The sequence below is a fragment of the Ceraceosorus guamensis genome (genome assembly GCF_003144195.1).
Source record: "Ceraceosorus guamensis strain MCA 4658 unplaced genomic scaffold IE81scaffold_16, whole genome shotgun sequence".
Classification (NCBI taxonomy): Eukaryota; Fungi; Basidiomycota; class Exobasidiomycetes; order Ceraceosorales; family Ceraceosoraceae; genus Ceraceosorus; species Ceraceosorus guamensis.
The window spans coordinates 1-14,062 of NW_020290011.1; the positions used below are offsets into that span (position 1 = coordinate 1).

Genomic DNA, 14,062 nt, shown 5'->3' on the forward strand with positions numbered 1-14,062 from the left:
AACCCTAACCCTAACCCTAACCCTAACCCTAACCCTACACCGAGCACGACTGGAATCCCGCCACATACGAATTTGCAGCTGAAAGCGACGTTCCCCTCATCGGTTATGTTACGAGCAAAGCGTTGGCCGAGAGGTTCTGCTGGCAGTATCAAAAGGACAATCATCTCGAAGGCAAGATGAATATTGGTGCGCTTTGCCCACCCATGATTCTAGGTGTGTGCGCGCGCCCCCCACGACGCCGTGCTGACGGTACGCGCGCGCCCAACACTGACCGCCGTCATGCGCGTCAGGACCCTTCTTCCACAACACCGACTCCTCCAAGCTGGGCGAGTCGCTGTTCCAGATGCGCAAAGTGATCACGGCAGCCGACGACAAGGCGGACGTTCCACCTCAAGCCTTTCCAGTCTTTGTCGATGTGCGCGACGTAGCCCTCGCGCACGTTCGATGTGTCGAGCGCAACGTCAATTCGCGTTACCTCATCGCCAAGGGAACTTTCAGCAACCAATTTGTTGTTGATCAGGTGCACGAGCACTTTCCTAGCGAGGCGATCAAGTACAAGCTACCGCGCGGCAAGAAGGGCGAGTATGCGGATGAAGACGCAAAAATCTGCATCCTAGAACACGACAAGAGCCAGCGCGAGCTAGGCGTGGATTACACGCACACGCGCAAGGAAACCTTTTACGAGACGATTCGAGACATTTTCGAGCATCTATAGGGAACTCATTCAAGCTGGCATTTGATCGCACGGAAGCAATCCTCGAATGCCTCCTGTGTCGAATGCTTCTTGCAGCGATCCAGTTCACCGCTGCAAAGAGCACCGCTCCTCTTTGCCATCCGGTGAATTACAGAGTCAAATGGGCGAACCCCTCGATCCGCTCTGCCCCTTTGAACGTCGCACGCACGCTGAGAAATGCAGCCACACTCATGACTCGGCAACGATCGACGCACGCCGAGAAATTCAAAGCGACGTACGTGCAGTCCAACGAGTCTGACAAATTGTCACGTGTACACCTCTTGACCGAACTCGATCAGATCGTTTTATGACCGCGCGTGAATCTCGAATCACGAGTCCTTGAGTCACCCATCGTGCATCAAACTCAACCTTGATGACGCAAGACTCGTGACTCCTGACTCTGACTCAAGACACGCAGACTCGACTCTGACTCAAGACTCACGACTCGACAAAGACGTCTCATCAGTCCTCTCGCTCCGTGTCACGTGTTTGGTGAAGCGCCGGTCCGTGCGTGCATGCACCGCCACGCATGACGGCGTGCTGCTTGCGTACGAATACGTGATGTCCTAACAAGCTACCGCACCATGCAGCATGCTGCCGAGCCGCAGAGAACATCATAGCGCATCAGTCACGAGTAGTCGGACGACATCGAGGGCGGCACGAGCGCAGCGCGACTGTGGGGGGCGCTTGGCGCGCGTGCATCCGCGTTTTCACGGGTGTACAGCGAGCGCATTCATCATCCCCAAACCACTCGCTCATCCATCACCTCGAACCATCATCACCTCTGCGATATACGCGCGCGGCCACTCATCCATCCATCCATCCATCCATCCATCCATCCATCCATCCATCCATCCATCCATCCATCCATCCATCCATCCATCCATCCATCCATCCATCCATCATCACAGGACTCGCGCTTCACTCACGACTCCTGCGTTCATCATGACCCGCACTCGCACTCGACCCATGTCCACCTCTGCGGTGCTGCTTCTAGCCATCGTGCTGGTGCTAGCCCTCTCACTCATCCCTCAAGCTCGCGCTTTCGGGGCGGGCAACATTCCCAGCTATGCATACATGGAGGGCAAAGCTTTCCGTGAGTTGCGCGCAAGGAAGGGCAAGGCTGGTGCGATGCGAGTCGTGCTGCGACTGACACCACTGTGCTCGCCTCGCTCACAGGCCATGGAGACATCGAAGATATTCTCGCCGAGCTCGCCAAAAAGGTGAGCGGGGCCGCATTCCACACCGTTGCGCTTTGCTTTGGCTGACCAAACGCCGTCGCGCCGCGCACCGCGCACCGCGCACTCACGCAGGCCGGACACGGCTTCATGGGCATCGGAGGAGGCTCCAAGTTTGGGGGCCTGGACATCAAGGTGCGCTCTCGCTCGCTGCCGGTGGGGAGAGCGCGCTCCCGCTCCCGCTTACACTCGCGTGACTCCCCTCATTGACCGCCCCTTTCAGCGCGTCTACTTTGGCAATTGGCTGAGGGACTACTCGCAGGCCATGGATGTGGCAGCCATGAAGAAGCTGCCCGTCCAACAGATCCTCAACATCGTCATGGTCCTCGGTGAGTCCCAGCGTTCGCAGCAAGAGTGTCCAACGCCACGCCGCGCCTGACCGACTCCCGCGTCGGTCCTCGCTGCGACAGGCTTCTTGGCGCACGGCTATGCGACAGGAGCATTCGAGTTGACTGCAGAGCGCCTCGGCGTGTATTTGCCAGTCGAGCACATGTGAGTAGTGCGGCACGACCACTCGCTTCGACAATGCTCACCTCGACGCGCACCTCGATATAGCGACAACCCCAAGGGCTACAACGAAAATCAAGATGCCCGCCAGCACGATCCTCGACTGCGAGGTCCCATCGACCCCCGCGAGCTGGAAGTTGATCCTCGCTCTGGCATGAAGAACTACATCGCCAATGAGAATCAAGGTTGGGACACGAGCTCCGCCTTGGTTCGACGCACGCTAGTCAAGTGCATCGAGCTCGGTCGGAGGGCTAGAGGCGGAAACACCGACGAGCTGTACGAAGCATACCGCCTGCTCGGTACTGCTCTCCACACGCTCGAGGATTTCTCTGCGCATTCAAAGTGAGCAGATGCGCTCTCAAAGAACCCATGCTTCGTCGCTGGCTAACGCGACTCGCTCTCTCTACGCGCCGCGCCCAGCTTCTGCGAGCTGGCTTTGCAGCGTCTGGGACATCGCAACGTGTTTGTGCACGTCGGACACAATGTCGTGGTGCGCGCACCCGACGGCAGTCAGTGTCCTCCGCTAGTCACTGGAACGTTTGGTGGAGCAGATTTCCTCCACTCGCTACTCGGTGAAGCGCAAGATCACATGTCTGAAGCTTCCATCTCGGATCTGTCCAAAGCGGTTGATGGAGCCAAGCAAAAGTCTCGCGGCGGCGGAGGCGGCAGTCCGATGCAGCAGCTCTTTGGCTTGCTCAGCGGCATCCCAGGCGGCGATTCGACCAACACCAGCCGCGACGCTGAGGAGCTCAGTCGCGGACCCAGCAAAGACCCCGCCAACATGGATCCAAAAGAGCTCTACCAGAACCTCGTGAGTGATGTCGGCGCACTCGTACTGCTTCGCTCAGCGCTCATGCTTCGCGCCGCACGTTCCAGTTCCGCATCTTGGCCTTCCGCGACCGCGTCATGATGTCGATCGAGCAGACCATCGAAAAGATTCCTGGCTTGAGCTCGCTCGTAGAAAAAATTTCAGACTCGTTGAGCGTCTTTGTCTTGACGCTGCTGGAGCCCTATGTGAGTTCTTGGCATGTGACCGGAGTTCTTCGCATGTGCCTCGCAGCTATGCTCCCGCTGACACTCCGCACACGGCAGGTCAAGCCCCTAATGACTAGCGCCATGTCTGGATTGCACGCCACCAGCTCCGCCGTCGTCTCGGGAGAAGACCAGACGGAAGTGTTTGACAATCCCAATGCCAGTGATCCTACGCACTCTCAATTGTCAAAGGATCACTTTGGGTGAGTGGTGGCACCCGTCTGCGTATTCGCGCGCGCTGACCCGCCCTCCGTCTACCAGTCTGATCCTCAATGAGCCCGCGGGAAATTTGGCTCGGATTGTCGTCCGCTTCGCAGTGCAAGCCGTCGTCAAGGGCTGGGATAGCAATGACGACGCCACTCGCATTGCTGATGAGTGTCTTGCAGGCATGTTCCACCCCAACTGGTTCAATCCTCAGCGATGCCACCCCATGCAAGCCGAAATGATGAATTACATGGAGTCTTGGGCCCGCGACAATGCAGCATCCATCAGGAGATTGGATGTGACCAATGTCCGCAATCACACCAACACGCGTTCTGGCAAGGCGGAAGCACACACACACGGAAGCGGCATCCCAGCTCAATTTCAACCTCAAGGTCAGCAGGGGGTGGAGCAAGGCAGCTCCATGGCTCATGCCGCAACAGGATGGATCGGTGGTCAATTGCAGCAGCAAGGGGGCTTCTTGGGCCAAGCGGGCAACTTTATTTCCCATCAAGGCGCCTCGGCTGGAAGGCGCGAAGTGGATGGCTATGGCGGGGGCAACGAGCAGCAAGACGATCGTCGTGAGGAGTACAACGCTCACGGCCGCCAGGAGGATTACGGTAGCCACAATCGCCGTGATGATTACGGCAATCGCCGAGATGATTACGGATCGCACGAGCGCCGGGATGACTACGGATCGCACGAGCGCCGCGACGACTACGGACATGCACGTCGCGATGATTATGCTTCGCATGGTCGCCGAGACGAGTACGACGGCGGTGCACCCGGCATCCCTTCCGTGCAGCATCACGAATATGGAAGCTCGGGAGAATTGCGCCCTAGCGGCGGTGGAGGCTACGGTCACCAGCAGAATTATGGCCAACAAGAGGGCTCGTACGGAGGCTACGCAGCTCCCTCTGGACGTGAGTAATGGCTAGCCCTGCGAGCGATGAATCGTCCTGACACTTGAGCGTCACCCACAGCACCCCCTGGAGAGTATGGTGGCGGCTTTAGAAGAGACGAAGACCAATCTCGACAGGGCTACGGTCAGCAGCCGTACGGCCAGCAGGGCCAGGGAGGCTATGGTCAAGGCGGGTACGGCCAGCAAGGTCAAGGAGGATACGGTCAAGGGGGCTACGGTGGAGGCTACTAGGGTGCGCGCCACGCGCGGTGCTCTTGCAGTACTCTCTGACTGATCCGTTTCAATTGCATTTGCTCCAAATTACATGCCCCACCGTTCACATGCCATTGGTGTCCCTACGCGCAGGGGTGTTGATTGCGGAGCTCGTCGCGTTTGCGATCGACGGAGAGGCGACGCTAGCAGAGGTGGCGGTAGCGCTCGCCGTCGCGGTCGCAGCGCTACTAGCCGCAATCGGCTGTCCTTGCTCATCGACGTTGGAGAAGCGGTACTCTGCAGCCCACGTGTATGGTCTCGACGCCGAGTAGAATTGATCGACGTTCCAGTCGGGATTGTTGATGGCATCAATGAGACCTTCCGCTTCGATCACGACGCAAGAGTGATTCTCGTAGATTTCAGCCAGCGTACCATCGCCTCCGTGGGATTTTTTGCGCGGCAGGCTGCCCTTTGTAGGACTCGAAATGCCCGAGCAAGTGTAGACCTGGAATGCTGGTTGGTCCGTCGTGAGGCTCAGCTTGATGCCGCTCCGAGGGCTGTACAACTCCAACTGCGGCTCGTCTCGTGCGGGCTCGTTGCTCTGCCAGAAGCAGCTGTCCCATCCAGTGCAATTTGCCCCGCAGATTCCAGTTGAATTGTCAAAGTTGCGGCGAAAGGGAGTCGGCTGGAGGAAATCGAACGGCGTGCCCGAGACGTCTGGACGCGGTCCTGTAGGGATCAAGTCGCTGTCCGTCTGGATGTACTTGTCTGCGTGCGGCATGTGCAGGACGTGGTCGAGGATGGTGCTGTTGGAGCCGTCAGCGTAGGCATCCAAGTTCCAGTAAACGTGCGATGAGAGCAGAATGGGCGTCTGTACGTCTTGTGGAGCAGAGACATTGGCGCTCATGGAGATTGCCCACGTAGCATTTGGCTGGAGAGCGTGGATCACGCGGCTGTCAACCTGTCCCGGGAAACTGCAAATGGTGGCTTGGTGGTCAGTGGCGCGCCGCGCGCGGGCGGTCTCCCTTCGCTACAGCTTCTCGCGACGCTCCCGCACGCTCCCGCACGCACCCTTGAAAGCCGTCAGGGTCGACGTGCGCAAAGACAATCGACGTCGCATTGAAGCTTTCGACGACGAACGGCGATCGGTCGTATCCGACATCTCCACCGTGAAGCGAATTCTTGCCGTTTTCGTTGCGAGGTACGTAGTAGGTCTCGTTGTTGGCGGTGAATGTGCCATTCTTGATGCGGTTCGCGTAGCGTCCAACAGTGGGACCAAAGTTGGGGTGGATTGGGTCGGTAAGGTAGTTGGTGGTGTTGTCAAAGGCTGCCATGAGCGAGCGAGCGAGCGAGCGTCAGAGCGAGCGTCAGAGCATACCATCGCGCGCTCGTCACGCGCGCTCGTCACGTGCGCCACTCACACAAGACGACATCCCTCCAAGCGCCATTTCTATCGCGCACCCAGAGTTCGACGAGGGTGGCGCCATACGGGATGAAGCCGGCGCGGATCGAATCGTCTTCGGCCGAGATGCGAACGACGTTGGCAGGGTACTGAGGTGCCTTGCCATCCGGGCACGTGCCATAGGAGTACTGTCCAGCGGGTCCGCTGTAGCCGGCATAGGTAGTGTTGGCTACTTGAGCATCCATGACTTGCTGCTGCTGCTGCTGCTGCTGGTCGACCTGAACGACCGCAGCATCCGTCTGATTGGACAGGGGCACTGCGAGGGAGTTGGGATTGCCGCCGGCGCACGGGTAAGATCCGACCGTGTTGTTGTTCACAAAGCCGGCAATACCCGAGGGAGCCGGAGAAGGCACGGTTTGCGCGAGCGAGAGCGAGAGCCCTGCTCCGAGCAGTGCCGTCAGTGCGAGCTTCATGACGAATAATGAGTCACAATGTTGGTGGTCTGTGGTGGCGCGGTGCGGTGCGGTGAATCAAGAATGAAGGTCGAGAGCATCATCAGCTGCAACGCGGCGCCCCTTTATACGCCGAACCGCGCGCGGTCCTCTCACCGCGCAGGAACAAGCAAAGCCGCATCGCATCACGCGCGCGTGGAGAAATGCGGGGTATGCAGATGCGCCATGGCCCGCGTCGTCATGCACGCGTAGGAGTCTTCCGCATGGCCGCCGCGGCCGCATTTAGATGCGTCACAGGCACGGCAATCCTAGCTGTTGTGGCATCGCGCGCGCGATCCCTTCTATGAGATTGCCGACCTTGCGCGGCACTCGAGTCCCAGCAGAGATCACCGATGCAGAGGAAACCTTCCCCACACAATTGTACCTGCCGCACGCCACAAACGAGAATCACGAATACATTGAATGGTAAAGAACACGCCCACGATGTCAGAACAAGCACGCTACAAAGTCGGAGAACCTTTCGGAAAGACGATCGTAAAGCTCCTCTTCTGAGTGCCATCGACGGCAAAGGAGACGACATGTGAGGCCATTGCGGCATCGTACGTGATTTGGGCTGCTGGGTCCGAGCAAGCAACGCGCGCAGAGGCAGCAATGGCGGCATGCCTCGGATCGTGCCACAGCTGAAGCGTATGCATAGCTCCAACGTGCTTCGCGACTTCCTCCAACGCCCAGCCGTCATGCTTGAGCTCGACCGTGATCGTGCGAGTGTACTGCGAGCGGAGGACTTGCCGGTCAGGACCAGGTGCATGACTGTGCTTGATGTCGCGCCCCCACTCACCTCTCCATCGACCACGCTTGCTGACTGCTCTAACCGCAAGTGGCGGTACTTGCTCTGAGCAAACGTATTTGCCAGCTCATCGTGGGCGTACTGCGGAAGCTCCTTGGGCGCACTCGCCACGGACCTCCCATCGTCCAAAAAGAGCGAGTGACCCGCGGACCGGCCCGCTCGAAGAGGATAGGCGTGGAGCGTGACGGGGTTGGCACCCAGCTGACCTATCCATTGCTCATTCTTGCGCGTGGGAAAGACGGATCCTTCTCGGACGAAGATGGGCAGCAGGTAGGGCAAGTGACCGACGTCACCGAGAGCATACCGGTCTACACTGCTCGTCCACTTCAACACCCTTCCGCCTGCTCGCCTAGCCTTCAATGCCGTCCATGCGGGAGAAAGTCGTTGCGTGGCGACGTCATCTCCCGTCGAGCGCAGGTGCAGGTTGAAGTCGTACCAGTGCGAGCCGCAAGGCAGATACAGGTCTTCGATGCCTTGTTTGATCTGCGAAGACAGAGCAGTCTCGCTCGTGCTGTAAAGGACGGGGCATACAAGCAGTGCATGACCAATCATGTACTGTGGTCAGATGGGATGGATCGTAAGCAGCGCGTTGACGCTAGACTCGGGGTACATGCACTCACCTGCTCGCTCAGGAATTTCTGCCTCTCTCCGAACAAGGCTTCATCCCACGGGTCCGTGGCGCACATGCTTCTCGCGATGGGAAGCCCGTCGAAAAGACTATTAAAGTGCAAATCGTAGAGCGCCTGCACCAGCGTGTAGCGCAAGTGGATGTAGTACCGACAAATAGGCAGCACCGCTCGGTATAGCGGTGCTTGATCTCCCATCTGCGATGCGTGCTCGTAGTACGCGTAGGGCTCTTGAAACAGCTTCGTGCCGGGCTTGCCCATGTAATCTACAAGTAGAGATGGCGGTGAGCCAGAGCATCACGTTGAGAGGCGCAGAGATGGCGGTGAGCCAGAGCATCACGTTGAGAGGCGCAGCGCTGTCCCACTCACGATTGCGCAGCCATGGCAGCAAGCTAGCTGCGACTGTCCAACGAATGACCAGCTGTGGATCGGCCCACGATCCCGTAAATCCTTCCCTCTCGAATCCACCAGTATCTGCGCCAGTAAAGGTGATGCCGCCGATACCAGCGCTCAAGACTTGCTGTATCATGATACGAAGAAAGTCCCAGGTACCTGCGGCAAAAAACGCACGTGTAAGCCAGCGAAGGCAGCACGCGCACGATGTTTTCTCTCGCGGCTCACTGGCGTTGTCGCCGGTCCACAAAGCGGCAAAGCGATGCATGCCGGTGAAACTGCCTCTGCCGATGATGAATGGTCTCTCGTCCGGTCTCAACCTTTGCAGGCCTTTGTAGGTCGCCTTGTGCAGATTGAAGCTGTAGCTATTCCAAACCTTCAGAGCGGGTTGCAGGTGACCGCGCTTGGACTGACGTGCAGAAGAGTCGTCCGAGAGCAGGAGCCGAAATGGAAACCTATGCAGATCGACGAGATGCAGCAATGAGCTCTCCTGCTCCTCTTCCCCTAATGCCCCCGCCTCACTCACCCCTTCATGTCTCCACTTTCCACTCGAACTGCCGGCGTCGTCATGTCTTGCCTGAGGGATGCTCTATCCTCAGCACAAAGACGAGTCTAGCGAAGCAGACTCGCGCACCCACCAGACAAAGGACAGGCCAGCGTCGATGAGTTCCTTGTACTGCGCACCCCACCAATCGCGGACTTCCTTCCTTCCCAAGTCGGGATAGACGCCATTCGTGCCCAGATCCTTGCCATACGACACGCCCCCTCTGTACTCGGTGTCCGTCTGCCAGTTCTCAATGTACTGCGCTCGAGTGCGCCTCTCGTTGCCCCCCTCCCAACAAACGTATTCTGGCGTTCGATCGTCGCCCGCATTGTACCGCCTCTCCTTGACAAAGACGCCCTTCTTGAGCCCGTCATCGAGCGTGGCATACTGGGAGCGCGCAGCACTGCCCTCTTGCCAGTAGTCCCGCTTCGCATCGTCCGTGCTGGAAATGACGGGTGTAACGTTGGTGCTGCACTTTACGCCCATGTTTCGAAGCTGCTCGAACATGCCTTTTGGGTCTTGGAAACGACCTCCTTCCCCCTGATCCATGGTAAAGGTGCGATATTTGCGCTGCAGATCCACATCGATGTGCAGACCATCGAGGGGAATATTGTACTGCCGATGCTTCATCGCCGCATTGATGACCTTTTCGCGCGTATCATAGCCGTAGCATCCTTGGTGATAGCCTAGCACATACTTTGGCCACAGCCTGCCACGACCAGTGCAGCTGGCGTGGGCATGACTCACGCTCGCTACATCGTCTGCACAGGTGATGTGCAGTTCCAGGTCGCCAAATCGCGAGCCGATCTGGTAAGCGTTGCAGTGCTGGCCGACATCGATGAATGTCTGGCAATAATCGTCGACAAAGTATCCCACGCTGGAGGCGTAACCTGGAATGGCAGCCACCTCGACCCAAAATGGCTCAGAGTGGTACATTGGCTCGCTAGCTCGGAGCGCCTGCTGTCCATAGACTCCAGAGTAACCTGGACGGACGTGGAGTGAGCGCTGGTAGTGTTGCAAGTCTTCAACTTTCTCTCCCCCACTCACCCATATTGTCGTAATTAAAGTACGTCAAGAGCTGCTCATCCTTGAACAATCCCAGACCACCTTGTTCGCCAAAGCCTAGCGCCTTGCCACGTTTCCTCGCCGCCAACAAAGTGGCAAAGTTGCCCTCCGCGTCTTGCTTGCAGCGCAGAGCCGAGACCGCAGAGTCTTGCGTAGCGGTGCTGAATACGCGAGCAAATTTCGTGTGGGGCGCATTGGAAGCGTCGGAATCTGCGAAATGGGCGCGCGTGTGAGGCGATGCTAAGGGAGCCCTGTCTCGTAGCACTTTTTGCTCACCGGGCATTCTGATCTCCTTGACGTGTCGCCAAGCTTCCACTCGAAAATGTGCCTGATACACGCGGATCTGCAGCGTCTCTTGTCCGTTTGCGCGGATGCTCCACTCGACGTGAGCGTCGTCTGCTACGCTGTCATTGTCTATGCTAGTCACAGTGCTGGTCGAGTCGTGCGTGAGAGCGGCAGACAGAGCGACACCTTCATCTTGCGCAAGTCGCCTCCTCAACTCGCCCAGCTCGTTGGTGCAGAGCGAGGGGCTGAGATACGAGCTGAACTCTTTGGCGCTCCTTTTGCCGGGACCCCATCTCAGTCTAAACGTATCGAAGCGGAGCACCTCCACCAACACTATTCCGCCATCATCGCCCAGCTCCACGACGAGGGTGAGCTGATCATTCTGCTTTGCTTTGATGCTCTTGACGGGTGCAGCACAAGCGTCCCTCGGTCTAAAGGCATCGTCCTGCCTCGCTGCATTGAGAGCATCGTCATCGAACCACGCCATGAAATCCTCGGCCTTGTAGAATTTGTAGATGTCCTCATCCGAGCCATGCGGCACGCTCATCGGCGCGATGCGCCTATCGGGCAGCACGACGACGGGAGATTTGACGCTTGAAGGGGAAGCTGCACTTGCACCTGCACTTGCACTTGCAGGGGATCGCGCACTTGTGGGGGATCGCCCATCCTTGGTCTTGCTAGACGCCTTGGAAGCAGTGTCAGTGAACCTACGTTCGCTCGTGTCTAGAGCCGTGGGCACCATCTTGAGTGTGTTGTCACCAGAGGAGAGACTTGCGGTTTGTTTGTTTTGTAGCTGCGCTGCGCTGCACTGCGGGCACTGCGATTTGCAATCCTCACAATAGTGAATAGTGAATGAGCCTTCTTATATAGCTTTTGCATGTACTGTAGGTACAGTACCCGTCAGCAAGCGTGAATTCGGGACGGGGCCGTGCGCACGCATTGCAGCGCAGCGCAGCGCATGGAACGCACGAATGGCCATCTCTTTCGCACCGAACGAGCAAGCAGCAAGTCAAGCATCGCTGCATCGCTGCTTCCGTGCCGCAGAATCAGAATCAGAATCGGGAGATGCCCTCATGTCAAGTCTCGACTCGTGACTCGTGACTCGTGACTCGTGACTGTCATTGTCAATCATGTTGACAGGTCCCATGCATCGAGTCACGCTGTGGCGCACTCGTGACTGTAGGTACTGTACATGGTGGCTTGACGAGTGAAGCCTCGATCGCAGATGGCCGGCACCGAGCGCACATGCAGCAGCAGCAGCAGCAGCAGCAGCAGCGCACGACGGCGAGACGCGCGATCGAGCAACTAAGCAACGGAAAAAAAAGAAAAAGAATTGACGCGTAGCCCCGCCGCTACATTCGATCGATCGTGATTGCTGGGACGGCGCTGCTATGCTCCGGCCGGCTCGGCTCCGGACCGACATGAGCAGCTTGCAAGGTTCACTATACGGTACTCACATCGGCATGCACAGCTATAGCTATATATAGTCAGGACAGCATCAGCCAGCCAGCCAGCCAGCCAGCAGCACGCGCGCAAGGCTGCAATGCAGCAAGCAGCCCCGCGGTTATGCAGCAGCGGCTGCCGAGCAAGCGCGCGCGCGGAACGGCTAGAGTCGGCCAATCGTCGGACCGACGGGGTTTCGATTCATGCGAGAGAGGCCACCCAGCACCAGTGGTGAGTGTTGAGTCAAGCGTGAGCGTTGGCGATGGGAATGATCAGCCAGCACGTATAGCGCGTGCAATGTCAATCAGCCCCGATGATGTCTATTCCTCACGCAGCGAGAGCCGAGACAATCGTTTGAACTGCATTCGCGTGATTACAAGTACAGGACCACCGCCAGCGGGCGCATCACAGCTTGTCGAAATCTGTTTGGCAGGCAAGTTCCAAGGCGGCGCGTCGTGAGCCTCCGCGTTCCCTGCTGCAGCGCGCCACATTCCGCACTCACCCTCATTGAAAGTCCTGCCAATGAGCATCCTCCTGATCTCTTGCGTTCCAGCGCCAACAGTGTAGAGCCTAGCATCCCTCAGCAAGCGTCCGGTGGGATAATCGTTGATGTACCCATTGCCTCCCAGCGCTTGCATCGCCTGTCCAACGTGACGCATAAGCGCGCGCGCGCGCGGGGATCAGCATGAGAGAGCAAGAGTGTACTCCATGCTGCGCAACCCATTTCATTTCCCTCTCGGGCGCTCACCTCCATCGTCACATCCACCGCCTTTTCGCTGGAATACAGAATGGCAGTCGCACAGTCCCGGCGCGACACTTGACCCGCATCGCAAGCTCTTCCTACGGCGTACACCAGCGCTCGAGCTGATGCCAAGCCCGTGTACATGTCTAGCAAAGCGAGAGGCGATGGTCAGCAAGCCGCCTGTCCCCCTTGCTCGCGTTGCCTGCGCACCTGCCAGCTTTCCCCTCATCAGATCGAATTCGGCTACCCGCTTGCCAAACTGCTTCCTCTGATGCGTGTACTCCAGCGCAAAGTCGATGGCGCTCTGCATCAGGCCCAGAGGTCCGCCTGACAGCACCAGCCTTTCCAGATCCAGTCCAGACATGAGCACCTTGACGCCTCCATCCACTTGACCCAACACGTTGGCACTCGGCACCAGCACATCTTCGAACGTCAATTCGCACGTCTCTGATCCGCGCATTCCAACCTTGTCCAGCTTTTGGGACGTGGTGAAGCCGGGCGTGGAGCGATCCCTGTTGAGCGAACAGAGCGAGTGAGCATAACACTTTTCGAAGCAACGGTCGCCCGCCACGTACACGATGAACGCAGTGATGCCCTTTGGCCCAGCTTCGGGCCTCGTCTTTGCATAAATCACAAAGGTGCTCGAGATCGGACCGTTGGTGATCCTTTGGAGCGCGAGCGACCAATGCCGTCAGCTCGAGTCGCTAGTCGCTAGTGCAGTCAGAAACACACCACCACCCCAGCTCACCAAAACTTGCCGCCATTGAGGATCCAATCTCCATCCTTGTTTTTGGCAGCCTTGGTCCTCATGCTGACCACATCGCTGCCGCTCTCTGGCTCGCTCATGGCTAGCGATCCGACCTTGTTGCCGCTGATCAGATCTGGAAGATACTTTTCCTTTTGCTCTTCAGTTCCGTGTCGGTGTATCTGATTGATGCAGAGGTTAGAGTGCGCTCCGTACGACAATCCCACCGATCCTGATGCTCTCGAAATTTCTAGCAGGAGGGCGCATACATGCGATCAGACCCGCGCACAAGATGCTAAATGTCCCCAGCTCTTTCGCACAACTGCTCACCTTCCATGACGACGGTGTGATCGAGGTAGCCCAATCCCAGACCTCCCCACCTCTCCTCGCAAGTGACGCCATTCAAGCCCATCTCTCCAAACCTCTTCCACACGTCCAGCTCTTTCGGCACCACATTCTCCGCATCTATGCGACCAGCTAATGGTGCGATCTCCTTTTGCGCAAAGGTGGACACGGCACTGCGAAGCTCCTCTTGTTCGGGCGTCAAGCCAGACAGAGGGGTAGAGTAGGATGTGTATGTTCGTCGAGTGCCGGTGACTCTTGCTCGCTGCGATGCTTGACTCGCCAGACGAGGCAATGCGCGGATAGCAGATTGAACACGCATGATGTGCGAGAGCGAATTGTTTGAGCGAC

At 58.0% G+C, this 14,062-nt stretch overlaps 5 protein-coding genes across 5 annotated transcripts; 2 read left to right on the top strand and 3 right to left on the bottom strand.

Annotated features, from left to right (window-relative positions):
- IE81DRAFT_321933 (hypothetical protein) lies at window positions 1-1,017 on the top strand. The gene has a single exon (XM_025513478.1). The coding sequence runs from the start codon at window positions 344-346 to the stop codon at window positions 713-715; it is 372 nt and encodes a 123-aa protein (XP_025370932.1). The 5' UTR covers window positions 1-343; the 3' UTR covers window positions 716-1,017.
- Window positions 1,018-1,489: 472 nt separating this feature from the next.
- Window positions 1,490-4,864, top strand: IE81DRAFT_336878 (Het-C-domain-containing protein; the record flags this gene model as incomplete). Its single annotated transcript, XM_025515488.1, has 11 exons — window positions 1,490-1,829; window positions 1,913-1,956; window positions 2,047-2,106; window positions 2,195-2,300; window positions 2,382-2,463; window positions 2,527-2,820; window positions 2,899-3,289; window positions 3,355-3,492; window positions 3,571-3,713; window positions 3,772-4,634; window positions 4,695-4,864. Exons 1-11 carry the CDS (start codon window positions 1,679-1,681, stop codon window positions 4,862-4,864), a joined length of 2,442 nt encoding a protein of 813 aa, XP_025370933.1. The 5' UTR covers window positions 1,490-1,678.
- An 85-nt stretch (window positions 4,865-4,949) lies between these two features.
- On the bottom strand, window positions 4,950-6,753 carry IE81DRAFT_365413 (galactose mutarotase-like protein; the record flags this gene model as incomplete). The annotated part of the gene is made up of 3 exons (XM_025516929.1): window positions 6,247-6,753; window positions 5,897-6,152; window positions 4,950-5,799 (listed from the first exon to the last, which is right to left on the bottom strand). Exons 1-3 carry the CDS (start codon window positions 6,698-6,700, stop codon window positions 4,950-4,952), a joined length of 1,560 nt encoding a protein of 519 aa, XP_025370934.1. The 5' UTR covers window positions 6,701-6,753.
- Window positions 6,754-7,127: 374 nt separating this feature from the next.
- On the bottom strand, window positions 7,128-11,254 carry IE81DRAFT_321938 (hypothetical protein). The gene is made up of 9 exons (XM_025513479.1): window positions 10,431-11,254; window positions 10,137-10,364; window positions 9,184-10,072; window positions 9,072-9,122; window positions 8,774-9,000; window positions 8,522-8,704; window positions 8,147-8,418; window positions 7,518-8,081; window positions 7,128-7,449 (listed from the first exon to the last, which is right to left on the bottom strand). The coding sequence occupies exons 1-9, from the start codon at window positions 11,179-11,181 to the stop codon at window positions 7,180-7,182; spliced, it is 3,435 nt and encodes a 1,144-aa protein (XP_025370935.1). The 5' UTR covers window positions 11,182-11,254; the 3' UTR covers window positions 7,128-7,179.
- A 1,033-nt stretch (window positions 11,255-12,287) lies between these two features.
- Window positions 12,288-14,033, bottom strand: IE81DRAFT_333965 (acyl-CoA dehydrogenase NM domain-like protein; the record flags this gene model as incomplete). Its single annotated transcript, XM_025515393.1, has 7 exons — window positions 12,288-12,304; window positions 12,385-12,523; window positions 12,631-12,770; window positions 12,835-13,136; window positions 13,200-13,289; window positions 13,373-13,619; window positions 13,700-14,033. The coding sequence occupies 7 exons, from the start codon at window positions 14,031-14,033 to the stop codon at window positions 12,288-12,290; spliced, it is 1,269 nt and encodes a 422-aa protein (XP_025370936.1).
- Between the last annotated feature and the right edge of the window lie 29 nt (window positions 14,034-14,062).

Coding starts and splice junctions, on each gene's coding strand:
- IE81DRAFT_321938 (XM_025513479.1), bottom strand. CDS start 11,181: ATGGTGCCCACGGCTCTAGACACGAGCGAACGTAGGTTCACTGACACT. Junction 10,073..10,136: donor CTTTAATTACGACAATATGG/GTGAGTGGGGGA, acceptor ACGTCCGTCCAG/GTTACTCTGGAGTCTATGGA. Junction 9,001..9,071: donor GAAAGTGGAGACATGAAGGG/GTGAGTGAGGCG, acceptor CGATCTGCATAG/GTTTCCATTTCGGCTCCTGC.
- IE81DRAFT_321933 (XM_025513478.1), top strand. CDS start 344: ATGCGCAAAGTGATCACGGCAGCCGACGACAAGGCGGACGTTCCACCT.